This window comes from Salarias fasciatus, chromosome 13, assembly GCF_902148845.1.
Source record: "Salarias fasciatus chromosome 13, fSalaFa1.1, whole genome shotgun sequence".
In the NCBI taxonomy this organism is placed as follows: Eukaryota; Metazoa; Chordata; class Actinopteri; order Blenniiformes; family Blenniidae; genus Salarias; species Salarias fasciatus.
The window spans coordinates 19,556,605-19,575,243 of record NC_043757.1 but is presented as its reverse complement, the minus strand read 5'-3'; the positions used below and the strand labels follow the sequence as shown (position 1 = coordinate 19,575,243).

At 41.8% G+C, this 18,639-nt stretch overlaps 1 protein-coding gene across 1 annotated transcript in view; it reads right to left on the bottom strand.

Annotated features, from left to right (window-relative positions):
• The window catches only part of LOC115398974 (protocadherin-15-like), a 209,101-nt gene that overhangs the window by 88,464 nt on the left and 101,998 nt on the right, over positions 1-18,639 (bottom strand). Inside the window, exons 6-13 of the mRNA XM_030106055.1 lie at positions 12,488-12,648; positions 11,349-11,504; positions 9,959-10,078; positions 9,736-9,846; positions 7,105-7,275; positions 4,129-4,237; positions 3,889-4,001; positions 762-968 (exon numbers count right to left, since the gene is read on the bottom strand). Of these exons, the coding sequence (XP_029961915.1) occupies positions 762-968; positions 3,889-4,001; positions 4,129-4,237; positions 7,105-7,275; positions 9,736-9,846; positions 9,959-10,078; positions 11,349-11,504; positions 12,488-12,648 (1,148 nt within the window). The remainder of the gene's footprint in view (positions 1-761; positions 969-3,888; positions 4,002-4,128; positions 4,238-7,104; positions 7,276-9,735; positions 9,847-9,958; positions 10,079-11,348; positions 11,505-12,487; positions 12,649-18,639) is intronic.

Below are 18,639 nucleotides of genomic sequence, written 5' to 3'. Positions count from 1 at the left end.
TTTTTTATGCGGACGTGTCGCACTGCAGGTATGGCAGCTGTCGAAACCACCTGTTATGTTGAAAACATAGAAATAACTTACAGTTTTTGGGGGGAAAACAAATGGCGAAAATGCCTTTAAGTCACATTATATGCACAGTGACATTGTGCCACAGCTGGCAGATTGTGGACTTTCCAGATACAAACAAAAAATCATGACTGTTTTGTTAAAAAGCAGAGATTAGGAGCACCAAACAAATAAAAATAGGTTGGCCATCATATCAATCTATTAAAATAAATCAATTATGGCTGTGCTGCAGGCTGCAGTCAGTGAGCTATCAATTATCCGCCTTCAATTTGCTCTGCTCATGTCAATACAGGCCAACGTATTAAGCGCAGACAGTACAGCGGTATTATGCAGGAAAACATAATGGATTAAACCTAGTATGAGAAGATATCCAATATCTAAAATGCAACAATTCAGAGATTAGGAGCAAAAACTGCATCAGGACATCCCAGTATTAAAATGTGTCTGTTTGTGTGCGTCACTGCATCTAAAAACAACCCCGTTACCTACAGGTGTATCACCGGGCGCCAGCTACAAGAAACAAACAAAAAAATACAGCAGGGAAATGACTTGTGAACAAGCAACGTTCTGTGAGGACAAAACGCAAACACATGATGAAATGTGGCCGTTAAAAAAACAAAAAAAGATAATCCAATACAAGTGCTTTGTGCTCGAGTGAACACATGCATGGGAAAGGTTTCTCTCTCTCTCTGTACCTCCTCAATGTCATTATCCAAAGCGATGATTCCCAGGGGGGCGGTGAGATTGGCATTGGCCGAGATGGTGGTGCCCACTGGGGAGGACTCGCTCACGTAGCCCTGATAGGTGGCAAACTGGAAATATGGTGCCTGGTTGTTCTCGTCCAGGATTTCAATAATGAGGTCGGCAAAGGCTGGGAGGGGGTGACCGTTGTCCTGTTCAGCCTGGGCGGAGGAAAGAAAAAAAAAAAGAAAGGAAGGAAGGTCAGAGAGAGCGAAACATCAACAGAAGAGCGCCGCTGGTAGCTTCCAACTCCTATGCAGACACACGGAAAGAAAGGTGCAATTTCTCCGTGTGCCATTTCGATTAAAAAGAAGGCATGCTGACTAAATTCAATAAGGGGTCCGCTGTGGATTAGGACTAAATAATTACCAAGGCACTTAACGCAAATGCCATCATTTGTTGGAGAAAGGCAGTTATTAGTGGCCACTGTACTCTGTCAAATAAGTGACCCGTTACAGAAGGAGACTCAATAGAGAATTCACAAGTTAGTACCAGAATAAAACACTCAACTATTAAACCAATTACAGTTGCTTTTGGTTCCTGGCTCGCATTCACAACTGAGAAGGAAAATTAACTCAAGAAAATGCTGTAAGGGTCTGTACAGTGCCTGTTTTGCCTGAAAAGTCAATACACCGCCTTCATTAAACTTATTCTAATACCTTTTAATTTTAAACTATGAAACAGAAATGCTCCCCAAAAACAAGCAATAGCTGAAATTTCTATTCCGACAGCGGAGAATCAAGAGGTTCCCTAATCCTAATACCAAAATACTGGAACATGCAGTGCCAGTGGACATGATAAATGCTCCAACCCAGAAAACTGATAAATCCCCAAAGCTCCACACTTCCACCTGCATCCAAAGTTAATCTGTGTTTATGTCACATACTGTGAAACAGGAATTGAATCGTTCCAAAACTGTGACAATCAGCAGAATGTAAACATTTCCTCCCTGTCGATTACCAGCGGAGTTTAGTGGGTACATAACTGCCTCGGTAACACGGTGCATTATCCCAAATCGAGGCGTGTGTTGGCTCAGCTGTTCAAACTGTCCAAAAACCTGAATAAGCTGTACATAAACCTAAGTTGCATCTAACAGCAGTGCTGCCCACGAGGAACCAGGCCCATTGAATGCGGGCCGGTCAAGCTCCCGCAACAATCTTCCTCCTCCCAGGCACACATGTCACTGCTGCCTCCCACACTGGGATGCTTCAGAAACATTAAGGCTTTGAAAATACAGATGGAGAGGGAGACTGAGGCGACATCAGTTTAAGCCATGACCTGGAACTAATTCTGCACATTAGCTCAATTTCACTGGGCTTGTGTTGCAGTGAACCGATAGTAACAAAACACACTTGTTCTGCTGAATGGAGAAGCGTCGGGGGCCAAACAACTTTGTAATTTCATGTTTATCGGCTCGTGTGTTTGTCCTTCCACAAAAGAGCCCCGCAACACACTTCACACCTGTTATTATTTCCATCACAGCATTACCCCACACTATCATTCCAGAACGTCTTCATCCTCACTCCCTCATCCGAGTGATAATAAAGACCACCCACACCACGCTGACCCAGAGATCCAATCTACTCATGCAAACATCGAGGAAAAAGGAGATGTCAGCGACAGGCAGTGCATGTCTAGATGTCCTCGCTTTTTTTCTCGACACGCAGACGGGCACACATTAATTTTTTTTTTTTTTTTCTGGGGGAGTGAAGACAGGGTGTGGGATGACAGCGTTCCCCTGTGATTCGGCTCTTTAGCGGTGTCCCGATTTCAGGGAGGCAGTGCTAAATGACCTGTTCTCCGCTGCGATGATGCTCAGGCCTGCAGGATTTTCACTGCTTCCAGACGCCACTGTTTATCGCTCAATCTTAATTTCCCTGCCTCGATTCCATCATTGTTTAAGCGTTACACTGGATCTGTTGCTTTCTTTTTCTTCCATCCGCCCCATTTTGACAAACTATTTCCCCTCCATCTGTGTATGGGGTTGCCACTCGTCTTCATTCCACCCTCATCATCCCGGTGGGCGTGCCTCCGTCAGGGTCAGTGATGACTTTTAAAACAACAGATGTGCTTTCTGAAGTACGCTCCAGAGTCTGAAGCACGTTTCACCTCACCTGACACATTAGCTATGTGCTCCACATTCTGTGCTGTATCGGTGTGCTCTCCAGATACCACAGTCTAATTCTCACCTCCCTGCTCCTCTGAGTCCTTCAGCTATGGTTCTACCTTCTCGCTCTGTGACTCAGGTAGATAAGGCTCCCACCATCCCTCACACACATCTCTCTATCCATCTTGTTCTTTTTCCTGACTCCTCTTTGAACTCTTTTCCTTCCTCTAGCTATGCACAATCCTCCCAAAGACATGCAAAGTGCCTCTCATATGATCAACCTTACCTTCCTCTCATCTCTTTGCTCCCCAGCTATCCCGGTAAAGAGCGAGTTACACGGTGCTCAGAGGTGTCTAGAGGTTAGTGATGGGTAGATGCAAAGTTCATCTGCGCTGCTGCTCTGCACCAGCAGCGCCGAGGCACTCCAGCTCGGCTCTAAATTAGGATTCATGAGTGAGCAGGAGCCTATCCTTCTGCTGGGTCCATAAATCATAACATCTTTTTCGCCGCTATCTCATCAACTCCCAAAGATAAGGCTGATGGCCTTCAGCACTGAGGCCTGTTGGTGTTGGATCAAGAATGAATGCTCAAGTCATGATGATAAGAGTTAAACTTCACGTGGCACAAGTATGACAGTATCAGGAAAAAAATAAAAAAATAAATTCAAGATATTAAACATCAAACAGCCCTTAGCTGTCAACAGCAGTTGAAGAAGTGCAATTAATTTTAATTTGGGCTGAGCCATGACACAGATAATTAGACTAGATGTTCAGTCATTTTTTTTCTTCCTTTTTTGTTTTGTTTTTCATCATTTTCATAAGCCTGTGCTTGTCTGAAAGTTTAAGTTAATTCATGACAAATTATGCCCATGAGAGTTGGCGGGATGATGGAGTAGATCCAGTAAAAAGTTTCACTAAAGTCTAAAGTGTGACAGCACACCCATAAATGACAGTCAAATGTCATCTTGTTTTTACCTTGATGATGAGCGTGAACCTCTGGTATAAGTCCCTGCTAATTGGTTTCAGGACATACAACTCTGCAGTGGTTTTATTCAGGGCAAAATAGGCTGGATACGTGACTGGATGACCTGAAATAAAAAAAAAAAAACATTTCAGATCCCATCAAAAAGACATGTAGAAAATGAATTATGTCATACCAAACGAAACACAGAGCTTTAACTGTGTAAAATCAATGGAGATATGTGATGAACGTACCAACAAGGATGTAGTAGAGAATGCCTGGTCGGTCTGATGGAGGCTGTATGTTTCTGTCCATGTCCACGGCCCGGATCGGAGGGGTCACATTCAGTGGGTTCAGTTTGCTCTGTGAGAAAAAAGACGCGTGGGCGTGAGTCAACAGCACAGCAAAGCAATCAGAATGCAAATGTCTCCATTTTGTGTTTTAATATGTTGCTGCGCAGACAGTGTCCTGAAATAACTTGGAGTCCATTATTACCGACAGAAAGGAGTTCAGACGACAGATGGAAGCTACAAGTGGTTTCTGCACTTTTGTAAAGTACAGTTCAGACCAAACACTTGCTTTAGTGTTTAAGAAATAAAAACAAACACATTATCATGCATCTATCTTCTATTTTGACGCAGGTAACTGAGGGTAATGAGGCTCTAAAGCTGATCTCAGTTTATAAATTAGAAACAGTTTCTAAAACAGTGATGTGGGAACTCTATGTTCTGCCCATTTAATAAAGTACTTCATAATTACAACAGAGTTTTTCAGTATAATTCTCATTGGCATGCTTCTCCATAAGCTGAATAGTGCCACACATCAGACAGTGTCAATCCTGTCTGCCTCTGTTGCTGCTAGACATTACTGTTGCTAATTGCCCCACTTCTGCCTTCATTGTCTTACACCAACACATGGAGCGGTGAGAATATGTTTCGTACATCACTTTTAACAACGCGGGTCCGCAGGAAAACATCTTCCATATGGCTGATACAGTATGTGCAATGCGTGCTCAGAGGCCTGTGCCAAACTTTCGTAGCATCGACAGGCACATGGCTAACAGCTCACTCGCAGAAGAATCCCTCCCCGTGGGGGTATATTTATATCCCACAGCTCTGGAGTAATCCTTACACCCCTCCTCTACCAGCCCTCTCGCTTTTACAATGTCTGGAGGTGCGCTAAATCAAATCCCCCTAGCTCTGCACAATGATGATTAGCTATAATACCCTCCTCCAGCAGTCATTATCCAGGGGACTCCAGAGCCCACATTATATCCCCCCAGGGCAAAAAATAAATACAGATCAACTTAATAATGCCTGTCTAGCCATTGTGATTAATTATAATACACTCATCAATTATGAGAAGACAAATCTCCCAGTGGATAGACATGTTAGCATAATGGTTGCACTGCAAAATGAAGAAAAATCAAACACCAGCGAAAACTGATGGGGAAAAAAATGCAAAACCAATATATGTAATTCTTACAAAACTGCAATGAAATAATACTTCAGTGTTAAGGGTTAACAGATGGAAAGTAAACAGGAATTAATCATAATAAAACAGAAACAGTACATCATCAAGCTTATAGAAAAACAATCCAAGGAAAGCCTGTTTCCCATGTATAAGACAAATGTTGCTGCAACATATGTCAATTTGTCATCAGGACAATGAAGCCATGGTTTTAAACGGTAAGAAAAAAACCGCTAAACAGGGAAAAATGCCAACATTTCACTAACTAATGAAAAGGTGCCGGTTTGTGTAGCAGGTGCTCTCAGGTCCTGCATACTTAGCAGTCCGCAAAGCTTTTATCATAAATTATACATCACATTGACTACCTCTGAATGAAAAGTCTGGACAAACAACTGTGAATCACAGCGAGCTTCCCCCAGCCACACTTTAAAATATGCACATGCAAACAGAGCACATGCACATCATGTACGCTCAATGTATATTTTGAGCGGCTCTCTCCATCTTCGCATGATACAATCTACACCCTTCCGCTTTCTTGGTCAATCTCCCACCGTGGCTCCACTGCAGCTGTTTATGTCATTCATTTCCTTCCTGTGTAGCATCAATTCAATTTAACTCTGCTGCTCTCCGAAGTCCAAAATATTTCGCTTCCGTATTCATAACCTGCGCTTGATGCAATTTTTTTCCCCCTCACTACAGTTCCAGAGTACTATTTTTAGCAACGCGTCTCATTTTTTCATCACACTCAAGTTGGTTAAACTGTAAATTGGGTTTTTAGTCCAAAACAAACAACAGCAATAATAAAAGGACCCAGCAGATTTAGGAAGCGATTCTGCTCATTATAGACTGAAATTATCTGATAAAGATGTAATTCTCTCACAACGGACACAAATAGCACTTTGAAAATGGAAACATCACGCTTATTCACATTTTGGGTGGTTCATGCTGTCTGATTCACTCCACACATCCTCAAAGTATAGACAACTCTCCACCTACAGGAACCCTGCTGAGATTTAAACTTTGCTGCTTAGAGGACGCCACAGTGCCAACACAAATCCAGTCTGGTTTAGTAAATCCAATCAAATCCAATCCAGACTACTCCAGTCCAATTCTACTCAATTCAATACTGCTCAATCTAATGTAATCCAGTCTAGTCTCGACTACTGATGAGGGATCTGCTATAAAGCTACAAACTTCAGAACAGCTCCTCACGCTGCTGGACCTTGAGGGGATCAACGAGTTGAGTCTTACAGTCGAGTTCAGTAATTCAAGCCACTTCATTGTAATGATCATTTCATGCATGCACTATAAATCCACTGTGTACAGAAGAAGCGCTGTTGTTTGGAAGCCAGACTCTTTATCTCTTACGCTCAGCTGCGTTACCGCCCTCCTCTCTCCGTTTCGGGCTTCTATGAATTCCGGTGGTGTTTAGCTGTCATCCCAGGTCAGATCAGCCTTCAGCTCTAATTGCCAGTACAACAGACCATAAAATGCCCCTGGAATTGCCATGCTGAGACAAAGTAGCAAACGTGTACTCTGCCTCCAGGTGGGGAGGCAGAAACAAGGTGTGAGCAGACAATTAGGGCATTTAAAATGTGCAGCATAGCCTTAATTTGAACTCGAACAAGAAACAACGTATGCATCTGCAACCTGCACCTTGGAAACGACACATTTAAACATGCATCAAAAGCATGAAACCACTTAAAGTGACCTTGTAGAGCAACAGCACGTTCACACTCGGTTGTCTGCCTGGGTCTTACCGGTTCAGTGAATTCGGGGATGGCAACACGGTAGGTGAGGGGGTTACAGTCACGAGTGTTGTTCACCAGAACGCACGGCAGGAACATGGGACCCAGGTCGTCTCCGTCCAGGACGTCCACAGTCAGCGTGGTGGTGGCCGACCGTCTGTTTGGAGGGTACGGCGCTCGATCCTGGAAGACAAACCAACGCTTTCAATTACAACCTTCGGGCTCCCTGGCGATTTGTTGCTTTGGGCATCGAGGCAAAACACAGTTCAAACGGAAATCAATACAACATATTAAAGCAATAACAGATCACTGCGGCTGTTCTTCCAAATGTATCGCAGTATTCGCTCCTATGGATGCCCATACATTTATTCTGCCGTTTTTATTTGTTTACCTGATAAACGGGGTGATAGGTTATAGTCTCATCCATCAAGGAGAATACTAGATTTTCACTATGAAACATTTTAATATAGGGTAACCTGACGGACAACCGGTTCCAACGCAAATGCAACACTGGCGAGTTCCAGCTTTGATATTCAGCTGGTCAGACCTTTACTACTCCAGCTGTAATTTCCCTTATTTTTCTCTTCACATTCTGTCTGTCTCTGCTCTTCACTCTTAATGAAATTTAAATGCCAAAAAAAAAAAAAAATTAATAATAATAAACTAATCAAAAAGGTCATCTTGGGAACCTTTTTGCATGTTCGGTTCCCACAATGGACCATAATCACTTTTAAATGACACATTTGTTATTCAAATGCAATAAAGAAAAGTTAATTTACTTATTTAAAAAATGAAAAAAAAAAAAAATCATTGAGAAAGTTTTGATTAAAAGTTGCTTATTACAAAGATGGGGTAATAATTTAATGATCTGTATGGATAAATTTAATTTCTGTGGCTCTACTCTTCTTCAGCTCCTTATTCTAAGATATCTTAGATATCCAGTATCTGTTATTCTATACCACTGTGTGTTTTAAATGAAATGTGTTTTAAATATTAAGAATGTGTGACGTTAATATTAAATGTCAAAAAGCAGCATCGCAGGCCTCCTTGGGCCCTTCAGTATGGGGACAAACTATTTCTCTGCTTCATGGATGTCTTTGAATGATCTGAACATCATGACCGGTCGAGGCGTTACGGCTATGAGAAGGAATCAGGAATCTCTGCACACAGGGCCTCAACTGAGGAGCTGGGATAAAGCTCTGAACGGAGGATAGGAAAAAACATGCAAACTATTCTGCCACACTTCTTTCTGAAAATAATTCTTGGCCACAGAACATAAACAACACAGCAGTTATCCTTAATGATTCTCCGTTGTGGTGCTGTTGCCTCCCAGAGTGGCACCCTGAGAAACGAGCAGCACGACCCTCTCGATATTTACGTTCTCAGTGTAATTGAACTCTTGACACGAGCAAGGCGTTCTGGTAAAATACCAGGTCTTCTTCTTTTCTCTACTCTGCCACAGAAAATGAAATCCCCCTGGAGGACCTCTTGCCAAGCTTAAAGAGTTTAGTCTTTTGCTCTCTCATGCAGGAAATGGAGAGAATAGAAGATGGAAAGACAGCGAAATGATTATCTGTCCCGCAGCTTTTTACCTCCTCTACCTCATTGTGAAGGATCGTGCTTATTAGGGCTTTTTGTTATGTAATCAGCGACATTCAAAGGATGGATCATAATATCTATGAGGATTGATACATTTCTGTGACAAAGAGAGGAACCATTTTAGTGTAAACCATTAAGGTTCTGAAACAGCCAGCACTGCATTGAACTGGTGAAGCCTCAGATCCCGCACTGTGTCTCTGTGGCTTGTCGTTTCGCGATGACGTTTGGTCAACAGACGTTTGTGTTGCCTGATGGCAAATAGTTGGGCCAGAAAAAGCACATAAAAACCTTCATTATAATTCACACTGCCCTAATGGCATCATTAGGATTGCTTGTTTTACAATATTTTTCTGAGCCATGGTGTCCGGTGAGAGTGTGAAAGGAAACACACTCCCTGAAGTAAAACTCATAATTAAATCATCCCTGCTATCCAAAGCGGTTCTGGTATGTACAGGCTGCAAACATGTCAAAGAAACTTTCAATCAAAAGTAAGTTGTAATGAAACCCTGTGGGGCTTGACTACACAGACGTAATGTCTGTTAAAAAAAAAAAAAAAAAAAAAAAAAAGGAGTTGAGTAACTTACGACTGACCACAAATTGAAAGAATGTCAAATTACTTCTTACTAATTAATGTCAAAAGGAACAAGCACCGATCTTATGGCTGGTAAACATGAACATGAAAAGGATAGCCTGCTGAACGATTACGACAGAACGTACATCCGACCTCTCCTTGAAGCTCCCCTCAGGAATAGAAACGGCAAAGTAAAAAACACTCCACTCATCAAAACAGCAAACTTTTTGATTCCACGCTCCAAACATCTGAGAGCTGAAATAAATGGAAACTCGGCACATCTCGAGACACTGGTTTAGTGGCATTAGAAGTTTCTTACTCAAGGTCAGTGCTGACGCAAAAAAAAAAAAAAAAAAAGAAAAAAACAACAACAACAAATCAGTGCCTATTTTTAACCAGCTGACGCAGCAATCTTGCTGCTCTCAACACCTGCCATCAAAAGTAGTTGTGCTTGCGTTGATTAATTCACTTACACTGGCTTGGACCAAAACCAGGTAGCGAGTTTTCTCCTCGTAGTTAAGCCTCTCTGCCAGAATAATGTGTCCTGAAAGGGTGTTGGTGACGCTCACTGTGCCGTTGGAATCCTGGAAGAGAAATGAAAGGATCGAAAGAAAAGAGCAGCAATAAGACGTGAAAGCTGGAAGGATTTCCATCAGTATAGAGGTTGTGTGTTTATGTGGTGGCTTGTCCGTATACCGGGTCATTGGGATTGTACAGGATGCTGTATTCTATGTGTCCATTGGGCCCATCGTCGATGTCTGTAGCACCGTTATTTCCTGAGAAGCCAGTGAAAATGGTTGTTCCAACTGGTGTGAGCTGGAACAAATAAAAGACAGCGAGAGAAAGAGAGAGAGAGAGAGAGACAGAGAGAGAGAGAGAGAGAGAGAGAGAGAGAGAAAAAAGGAAAAGTGAACAGCTCCAATAGTCCCCTGTGATTACAACATCAACTTACAGCGGAGAGACCACTCAGATGGCTATTAGTTTTGTCCAGCCACACCATTAATATACAAAAAGAAAGAAAAAAAAAAAATCAAAAAGGGAAAATGTTGCAGTGAGTAGCACTCTGGAGGTGTACGTGCAGCTCTGACAGAATAACAAAAGGTGAGTGCGAGAACCACTTCTGTTCCCCAGAGCCCTCTGCAGAGTCCACAGGACCAGGCAGCAGGCAGCAGATCCTGTTCAGGGGAGTTGACAGCGATGGAGAATGACTCATTATACTGTTGGGGCGGTTGCATATGGCTACGATAACCCACTGTGACAGCTTTTCCAACATGCAACGCACACGAGTGTGAACAGCGAAGGCTAAAGCTGCGGCTGCCCCCGAACACAACGGGGGAATCGTCATCTACTCTCAAAAAACATATGACTTAAAAGTCAAATGATTTGATGCGCTGAGTTAAATCACTGCGGGTTGCAGAGTTGTTTTGGGGGGAAAAAAAACAGAGGGGGAAAAAAAAAACATTTCTTCTGTCTAGTGCTCAGTGGAAAGCTGACTGCAGAGCAAGCTTCTACTCAGATTTACAAATGTTTTGCTGACCTGCTTACTCGCATGAATGCTTACTTCTAGTTCTACAAGTCAGACACAGTTTGGGCGAAAAACAAAAGTGCACAACTGTTACAAAAGACAGAGATACTTAAAACTATCGTGGAAGGCGGCCAGTACAATACAAATAAGCCCATCACTGTGAACAAATATTTATTCTCACATTCGGTTTGACCATCTTGCAATGAAATGTATTCTAATGTCAACAATGTGCTTCAAAGATTTGTGGCCAAAACACACAGCTTAGCCTAAAGCTAACAAGGAACTGAACGCCCCACAATAATGGGCCTTTAGAAAACTTTGTCAACGCTAGCAGACTAAAAGACACACATTTTGGGAGAATTTGCAAGAAATAATCTTTCTTTTGCTGTTCCAAATTAAGAAGTGGCAATAAATACCTTAAAGTTATGGCTTTTACAGCAGCTTCATGACTTCATCTGACTCTTCAGGACTATTCTATGAAGCAATTATGTTTCTCTCTCTGAAAGTATCTAAAATTACAGGCTGTAAAAACAACCAATACAACTAAAATAATTTCCTCACCTCATTCACTGCAACATAGTAGCGTGGCTGCTGAAAACGAGGCGTGTTGTCATTCCTGTCCCTCACGACAATCCGAACCTCGTGCAAGATGACCGTCCCGATCAGTTCATTGGTGCACTGGACCTGAACCACGATGGTGGTGATGAAGTTGGGGGGCTGAAGAAGAGGAAACAAAAGAAAAGCGAGACTCATTCCTTAAGAGTCGGAGTGTTTTTTCCTTCTGACATGTGGCTGACTCGTGCCATAATGAGCTATTGTTTCGTCAGTGTGCATAAGTCATCAGTGATCAATGCACTTGTTAATTGTGGCGCCTGCACAGCAGTGCATGTACTGAAATCATAGCCATTGTTGGTTTTTATTTCCACTCGCAACCTGATTTATCTTTTTCAAAGAGCGCCGTCAGAAAATTCTCACAATGTCTGATCAAATCTGTTCAGATGTAAATTGAGCGCCAGCCGTTTGTCCCATTGCCGACATGACTCGTCAGACATGGTCTGTAAATGTGATCTGTTGTAAACTGCAGTTCGAAAGCTTCACTCTCGCTCCCTCTTCCCATGTTTTTATTTTATTTATTTATTTATTTTTCTGCTCCAGCTGCTGAGGGTTGTGCTCCTCTGCTCTTCTCATATCTCCTGGCCATATTTCCGAGTAAGACCCATTAATAGCCTTACACCCACATCCCTTCCCCAAGTCCATATATTCTAACATAAGCCTGAAAACAGCTTCTTTCCTACCAGAGCAACACCCCATGCTAATCCACCCCCCGCACTCCACACCCCATGTGCTATGCTATTTCTACCCGCTATGTATTCAACGGCGGTTCACACGCTACCTTAGGGAACTGAGGCGAATGTATTATGTACAGACATAAACATGCAGACACAAGAGTCCGTATTTAGTTATTCCATGCTATATTTAGCGCTTTAGTAAAATTACAACAAAATCTGCATCACATCTAGTAGCATTTTAGACACAAGTAAGGCTATTTATTATTAAAACCTTAATGAAGTCGCTATTATATACCCAACATGCACAGTGTAAAATTAGGTTTCCCATGCATCATTACCTGCATATTAAAAATGTATGTAAAATACAACTTAGACTAAATTGCCAGTTTTCTATACGTCTGTTTGACTTACATCTCGATCCAGAACACGCCCGGTGCTGTTGAGGTAGAGTCTCTGCCGCGATGGCTCCAGGATCACCCAGTGGTGGAAGTTGTCCAGCAAAGCCAGAGAGATGGTCCTGCCTGGATCTTGGGCGCGGCCATTTATCTGCATGTTTTCCACCAAGACTGTACCTGTGGAGGCAGATCGGTCTCGTTCAATGAGCAGTTCTCTTTTCAAAATCTATTATTCTGGTAATCAGTGGGTTTTGCAGACAGATAAAAAAAAAAAAAAAAAAAGAACTTCAATGGAATTACTTTTTAAAAGGACCCACGGTGCCTGTTGACAAAAGAAACTGGACTTTGAAGTCATATAGCATCAAACAATGTGATGAAATCACATTATCAACATTCATGCATGCCCCTGTAGTAAAGCTGTGAGCAAAATCCCGGTCATTAACTTCCAGCTCTTCCCAACATCATTATGTGGGGACGACGTTAGAAGACTTTTGAAATAGTGCCTCAGATCTCTGCAGACTATTCCACATTTCGTTCGGGCAAAGCTCTACAACTGATAATTATCATCCTTTGGGGCACCAACACCTTCTGGTTTATATTCCACAGCTTTTAATCAGTGGCTAATTAAACTTTACCACAGCAGCCCGCTGGGCCGATCCTCGCGAAGCCGGTTAAATCTGAGGAATGCTTGACTCCTAAATGGCCAAATTAGATGATTTATGAAATAACTGGTGTTTTACTAAACCAGGAGGAAGCAGCTACCGTTTCGTCTAAGTGGTCTCAACTCTTCCCAGTTACGGCTCGGAGGCCGTTTTTTATTCAGAGTCATATGGACTCTTGGTACATTCCTGAAAACACCACGTTCAGAGGGACAACGCGGCGTGACCAAGAAACTAAGGTACACAAAATAAAAAGTTTGATTTTTTTACTCCGATACATTGCCCACATACAGAAAATAAAGGCCAACAGGTGTTACCTCGGAGCGATTTCGTGAAATGTATTCAATGCAATAAATTATTCTGGTTAATATTATTGATTTGATTTACATGAATGTTCCTGTGTGACTCCAGCCTCATCAGCTTTCTTGTCCTCAGTGCAGTGAGAGTGTCTGACTCCTGAATATAGAAAGCCACTCTAGTTTCTCAGCTGACATTTGTATATTATGAAGGAATTACACTCACGGATGTCTCGACCTAAATTTTATGACACAAAATGAATTTTAATTCAAATCTTGACATTTTCTCTTCATTTTACAACCTTGCAGTAAAGTTGTTTAATCAGAATCATTTTATAGCTTTACAACTGAACGGCCTTTCACTGAGAAAAGACTGCTAGATTTTTGAATAAAGATCTGTTAACCTCTGAAAGCAATGACAAACAAAACACTCAAAGTTTTAATCAACAGCAGCAGTTTCAGGGTCTTAAACAGCTGACTAATATAACAGAAAGTGACAGTTTTCTATTATGCTTCCACAGTTTAAATATCAATCCATCCATCTTTTGTACTTCTTCATCTAACTTGGGGCTGCAGGACTCAGCTGGCAACAAGAGAAGGCAAGAAGCACCTTGAACAGTCTTCAGTCCATCACAGGACAAATACAGAGACACACACACACACACACTCAACTTAGACATCAGTTCAGTGACCTCAAACACACTTTCCCTGTGGGAGAATATTGGAATAACTGCAACAAATCCAGTGTTTTAAATAACATGAAATAAAGGTAATCTGCTGCTTTTGGGAATCCTGCTGTGTTATCTCACTATGAACTCAAACTAAATAATGTGTGTGTGCCATCCGTTTGACTAATTAGTGCTGCTTCAGATTGGTCCACACAGTGCAGACATGGGTCATAACTAAACTAAAAACTACAATAACACAAGTGACACTACAAAAAGACAATTAACAGTAACATACAAGTCACTCTTCTAACTTTCTGGTAATCCTTTGAGCTGGTAAACCAATTAGTAAGTGAGTTACTAGCTGTTCAAGTACTAATTTTCACTATTTTACCAAACACTGATTATAAAAAAAAAAAAAAAAAAAAGATATTGGTTGCTTACTTAATCATTTACGTATAGTTTAGTTAATGATTAATGTAGATCATCACATAAAATAAACTGTCGGCACTGTATGAGTCATTTCAATTTACTCAAATTCATTATTTAGATTATTTTTTTTCTTGAGGAAAATACACTATATTTGTTCCTGAGAGAACGATTTATAAAAAAAAAAAAAGCAGCAGATACACAGCTGAAATAATTGGCCAACATATTGACAGCAGCAGACAGGTCTTTTAGAGGTAAGCTGGCATTTATTTAAGGCTCCTAATGCAGTAATTTAAGATACAGCTTAATGCTACAGTTACTTACAGTCAGAGAACTTCTGCCATCGGGAGGACTGAGTTTGTTTGAGATTAATGAGGTGCTTCTCCTCCAGCAAAAAGGATTTTACAGAACAATTAACAGAGCTGCTCTTCACTGGAAACAACAGCTTTGGATCACGCTAATGCCAATTGTCGGATAATCCAAATGTTAAAGGTAACAATCGGCTAAACGAGCAGGACAGAGACACAGATGTCCAACTGCCTCCACGTACCAGCAGTTCTACGCTGAGATAGAAATGCGTGGGAGCAAAATGTGAACTTCGCCGTGTTCATTGCTAAATTTAAATTGCCCGCCACCAACAGCACAACAAATCAACTTAACAAATATGCTGCAGGTTATTTATGGGTCGGCCTGTATAACTCATTTCATGACCGCCGTGACCTTTCACGTCAGCGCAGGCTGACAAAGCATTCATAAAAAGAAGAGGCGCATGTCAAGCTTAAAGCATCACCATCTGCTGTAGTAGGAAGAGCTGAGCAACAGACGTAAAACGGTTTTTCAAGCATTTTGTTCCGACTTACTGACTGTTCCAGTTTAGTTCACACCCTGCTCACTGAATCAGCACTGTGCATAAAGTCAGATTAAGTTTAAACTTTATAGTAGCTTCAAGATTATCCTTACTGTATATGAATCTGGAAATGCCGTTTAAACTAAAAGCACTTAGCATGCCTCGGTAATCTACCAGCTGTAAAACTTAAGAAGATAGCAGGGTGGTAATGGGCTCTTTAATTGCTTCTCCTAACATCTTGTATTTTATCATTTCATAAAGCAGGTTTTAGTCATTTAAGTCATTAGTCATCAGACTTTCAGATTATCAACAAGGAGCACAGATGGAGGTGTGATGGAGGCTTCGGCATTATAATTATAATACCCAATGCTGCATTTTCAAGCGCTTATTAATGGCTGCTCTCCTTGTTTGCAGCAGTCAGGGTTTGATGCATTTGTGCACTGTGATCACAAGGACCAATAATTATCTGTCTCACTTGGGCTAAACCACACCTGAAAAATGGCTCTTCTGCAGATTTAATTTAAAAGTCAAAAGACCCCCCTGTTGCTTGTTCATTAATCTAAAACGCAGCTTTTCATAAATTTACCTGCCTCGGTAACTTGAGTGCTGATCTACATCTTATTGAAACTCTCGGGTTGTAAATTATGTGGCTGATAGTATTACAAGGCAGGACAAGGAGAGCCCTCTTTCTCTCCCAAGTTCACTGAACTCTCGCTTCTCGGGAGAGACGGGCCGTCCTCGGTCTGTTGTGGGCAATTCTGCTCTCTGTCACACAGGAAGGTTGTTGTCCTCATCAGTCAAGAGGAAACCCGAGACTGTCAGACCTGTTCAGACGAGTGCCATCCAGACGCTATGTACTTCATTTCTGAATAAACTAGCGGCTCAGTGACTCAGTCGGCGTCGCTGCCGGTCAGAGACGCCTCTGATCAGGGCTTCACAGCGGACCAAACCCTCAGAGGTCCCACTTTCATCCCCGGTATCAGTCATGCTGGCATCGATGGGTGGTGGCAGGAGATGAGTGTACAAACCCATTTCTAATGGCGATCCAAGCTTAGTTTGAAATAAGTAAAGTTGCATTAAAGGTTCATTCACGTTTCCACGGATTCCTATTTGAATTGAACTAAATCCACCAACCTCATGCATTATAGACTGACTATGCCACAAGGAAGCAGACCAGAAGTAAGATGTTATCAAGGCACAACAGCAGTGGAAACAAACGTTTCCAAAAGTTCATCCCAGGTAAACTGTTTAAATTTAGGTTCCCTTATTCAATGTAAAAAAGAGACCTATTTCCTTTGAGGATCTTTTCATCGGGTAGAAGTTCCTGGGGACATTGCAGCTCAGTAGATCTTGAAGAGTATAAAAACCCTCCAGCTTCCACTCACATTTAGTTGCTTTTTACAGCATTGAATCTGCCTGATAACACGAGAAGAGTAAAGGCACAAATGGCGTACGAAATCTTTTCAGCAGGAAGTTCCTTATTTTAATATGTTATCTCCTAAACATTTGTACAGTTTTACAAATATGTCAATGGCACTGTTTCACTTGGGATACGGATCGAGGATTCACAAATATTTTTTTTCTCGAGGATCCAATGCTTGTGTGAGTGAAATCCTCCGAGCAGCTAAAATAACCACTTTATTCTCGAAATAATCTTAAAAAAATGAACCGAATTCTGTCCTTACGATCAGAGCCAGCAAAGGCCCGACTGTCGAATGTTTGCAAATGACATTGTGTCCGTTGTTCCTGTGGTGTGGAGTGTGTTAGGAATGATTTTATTGGGTCGGATCCGCTCCAGAGGTCTCCGAAGGAGAGACTGTAGATCACGAACATGTTTAACATTTGCAGCTAGAAATCTTGCAGCGTGTGGAGCGCTCCGAGAGCAGCCGAGCGCGCGTGAAATTCGGAAAAGTCGGAGCTCCGGTGCTCAGTAGTGCCGAAAGCGAGCCGTTAATTCTCAAAACATCGGGATACCTGAGAGTCATGGCTGGAGTGGCAGAGATGCAGACGGAGATGAATGAAGGGAAACCGACTGAGAGCACGTTCAACTGCATGAGATCTGGGATACTGAGCGTGAAGAACCCGATAGTGTGTGGAGTGCTCTATAGCGCACAGCACACACTATAAGATCAGAAGAGAGAGAGAGATTTTGTTATCTTCAGGTGTGTGGTCTCTCAATCGCAGAAGGTTTGACGAATCCTGTAGTGTTTGCCAGCTTTAAACCTGGTCGTGCAAGAGTAAACTGAACCACGGTGAAATGCAATGTGAACCATCTTAATTTGCTTTTGTTGAGAAAAAATAAATATTTGTGAGTACTGTGCTGATTTTGCAGGATTTATTTGTTGGTTTTCTACAAAGGTACACACTTGAATGAAAACATTCAGGTTAACTGGTGACTAAAGAGTTCTGAAGAACTGAGGAGTCTTTTTTCTTCTTCTTCTCTGTATCGGTGTTTGTCCTGTGATGGACGAGTGACCCGTCCAGGGAGCACCCAGTCTTTGCTTCAGCATCCTGTGACCCTGAGGTGGATGAAGCTTCACAGAAGATAAATGAATGAAAGCATTTGTGGCACTAAAACAAGAAAATGGTCTCATTACCCGAGCACGTCTCTGTTGGGCTTCCTAAGAAGTAACTGATGAATCTTTAAAGCACCAAGGTGCCTCTGCGTGCCTTTATGTATGCAGGAAAGAAGACGCGTTGCTTTGTGGCTCCTGTTTCAGATGCTGCAAAGTCTTTGATTTGCTCTTTGTAATTCACGTGTCCTGGCTCTGCTATGAGATGACTGAAGATCAGATCATGGCCCAGTTTTTTTTTTTTTTTTTTATGATGACTCATCATAAAGTCCTGGAGCACGTCTTTCAACAATTTATATTCTTTGGAAACATATTTTTTAATACAAGATACTGAAGGCACAGGACTTCAAAGAAGTTTTGATTAGAAGTATGAATCACGAGTAGGTAACTGACTGGCCTGTTACTTGTGGCTATATGTTCCACACTGACAAGAATTCAGAATATTCTTGTTCCTGCAGAGGTGAAACAAGCCATAAGTCCAATTAAAAACGCTGCCTGACACATATAAGCAAAGAAAGTTACGGAATAAAACTTTTTAATAAACCTCCTGTGATAATTAGCATTCACATATTAAAAAAAACGAAGAAGTTGTATAACGGGAGAATATAAAGAACTAAACTGATTACGGTTATTGTGGAAAAACGTGCCTTCCTCATACTGTTCTCATTCTACGGCACGTTAATTGCATTTCTGCATTCT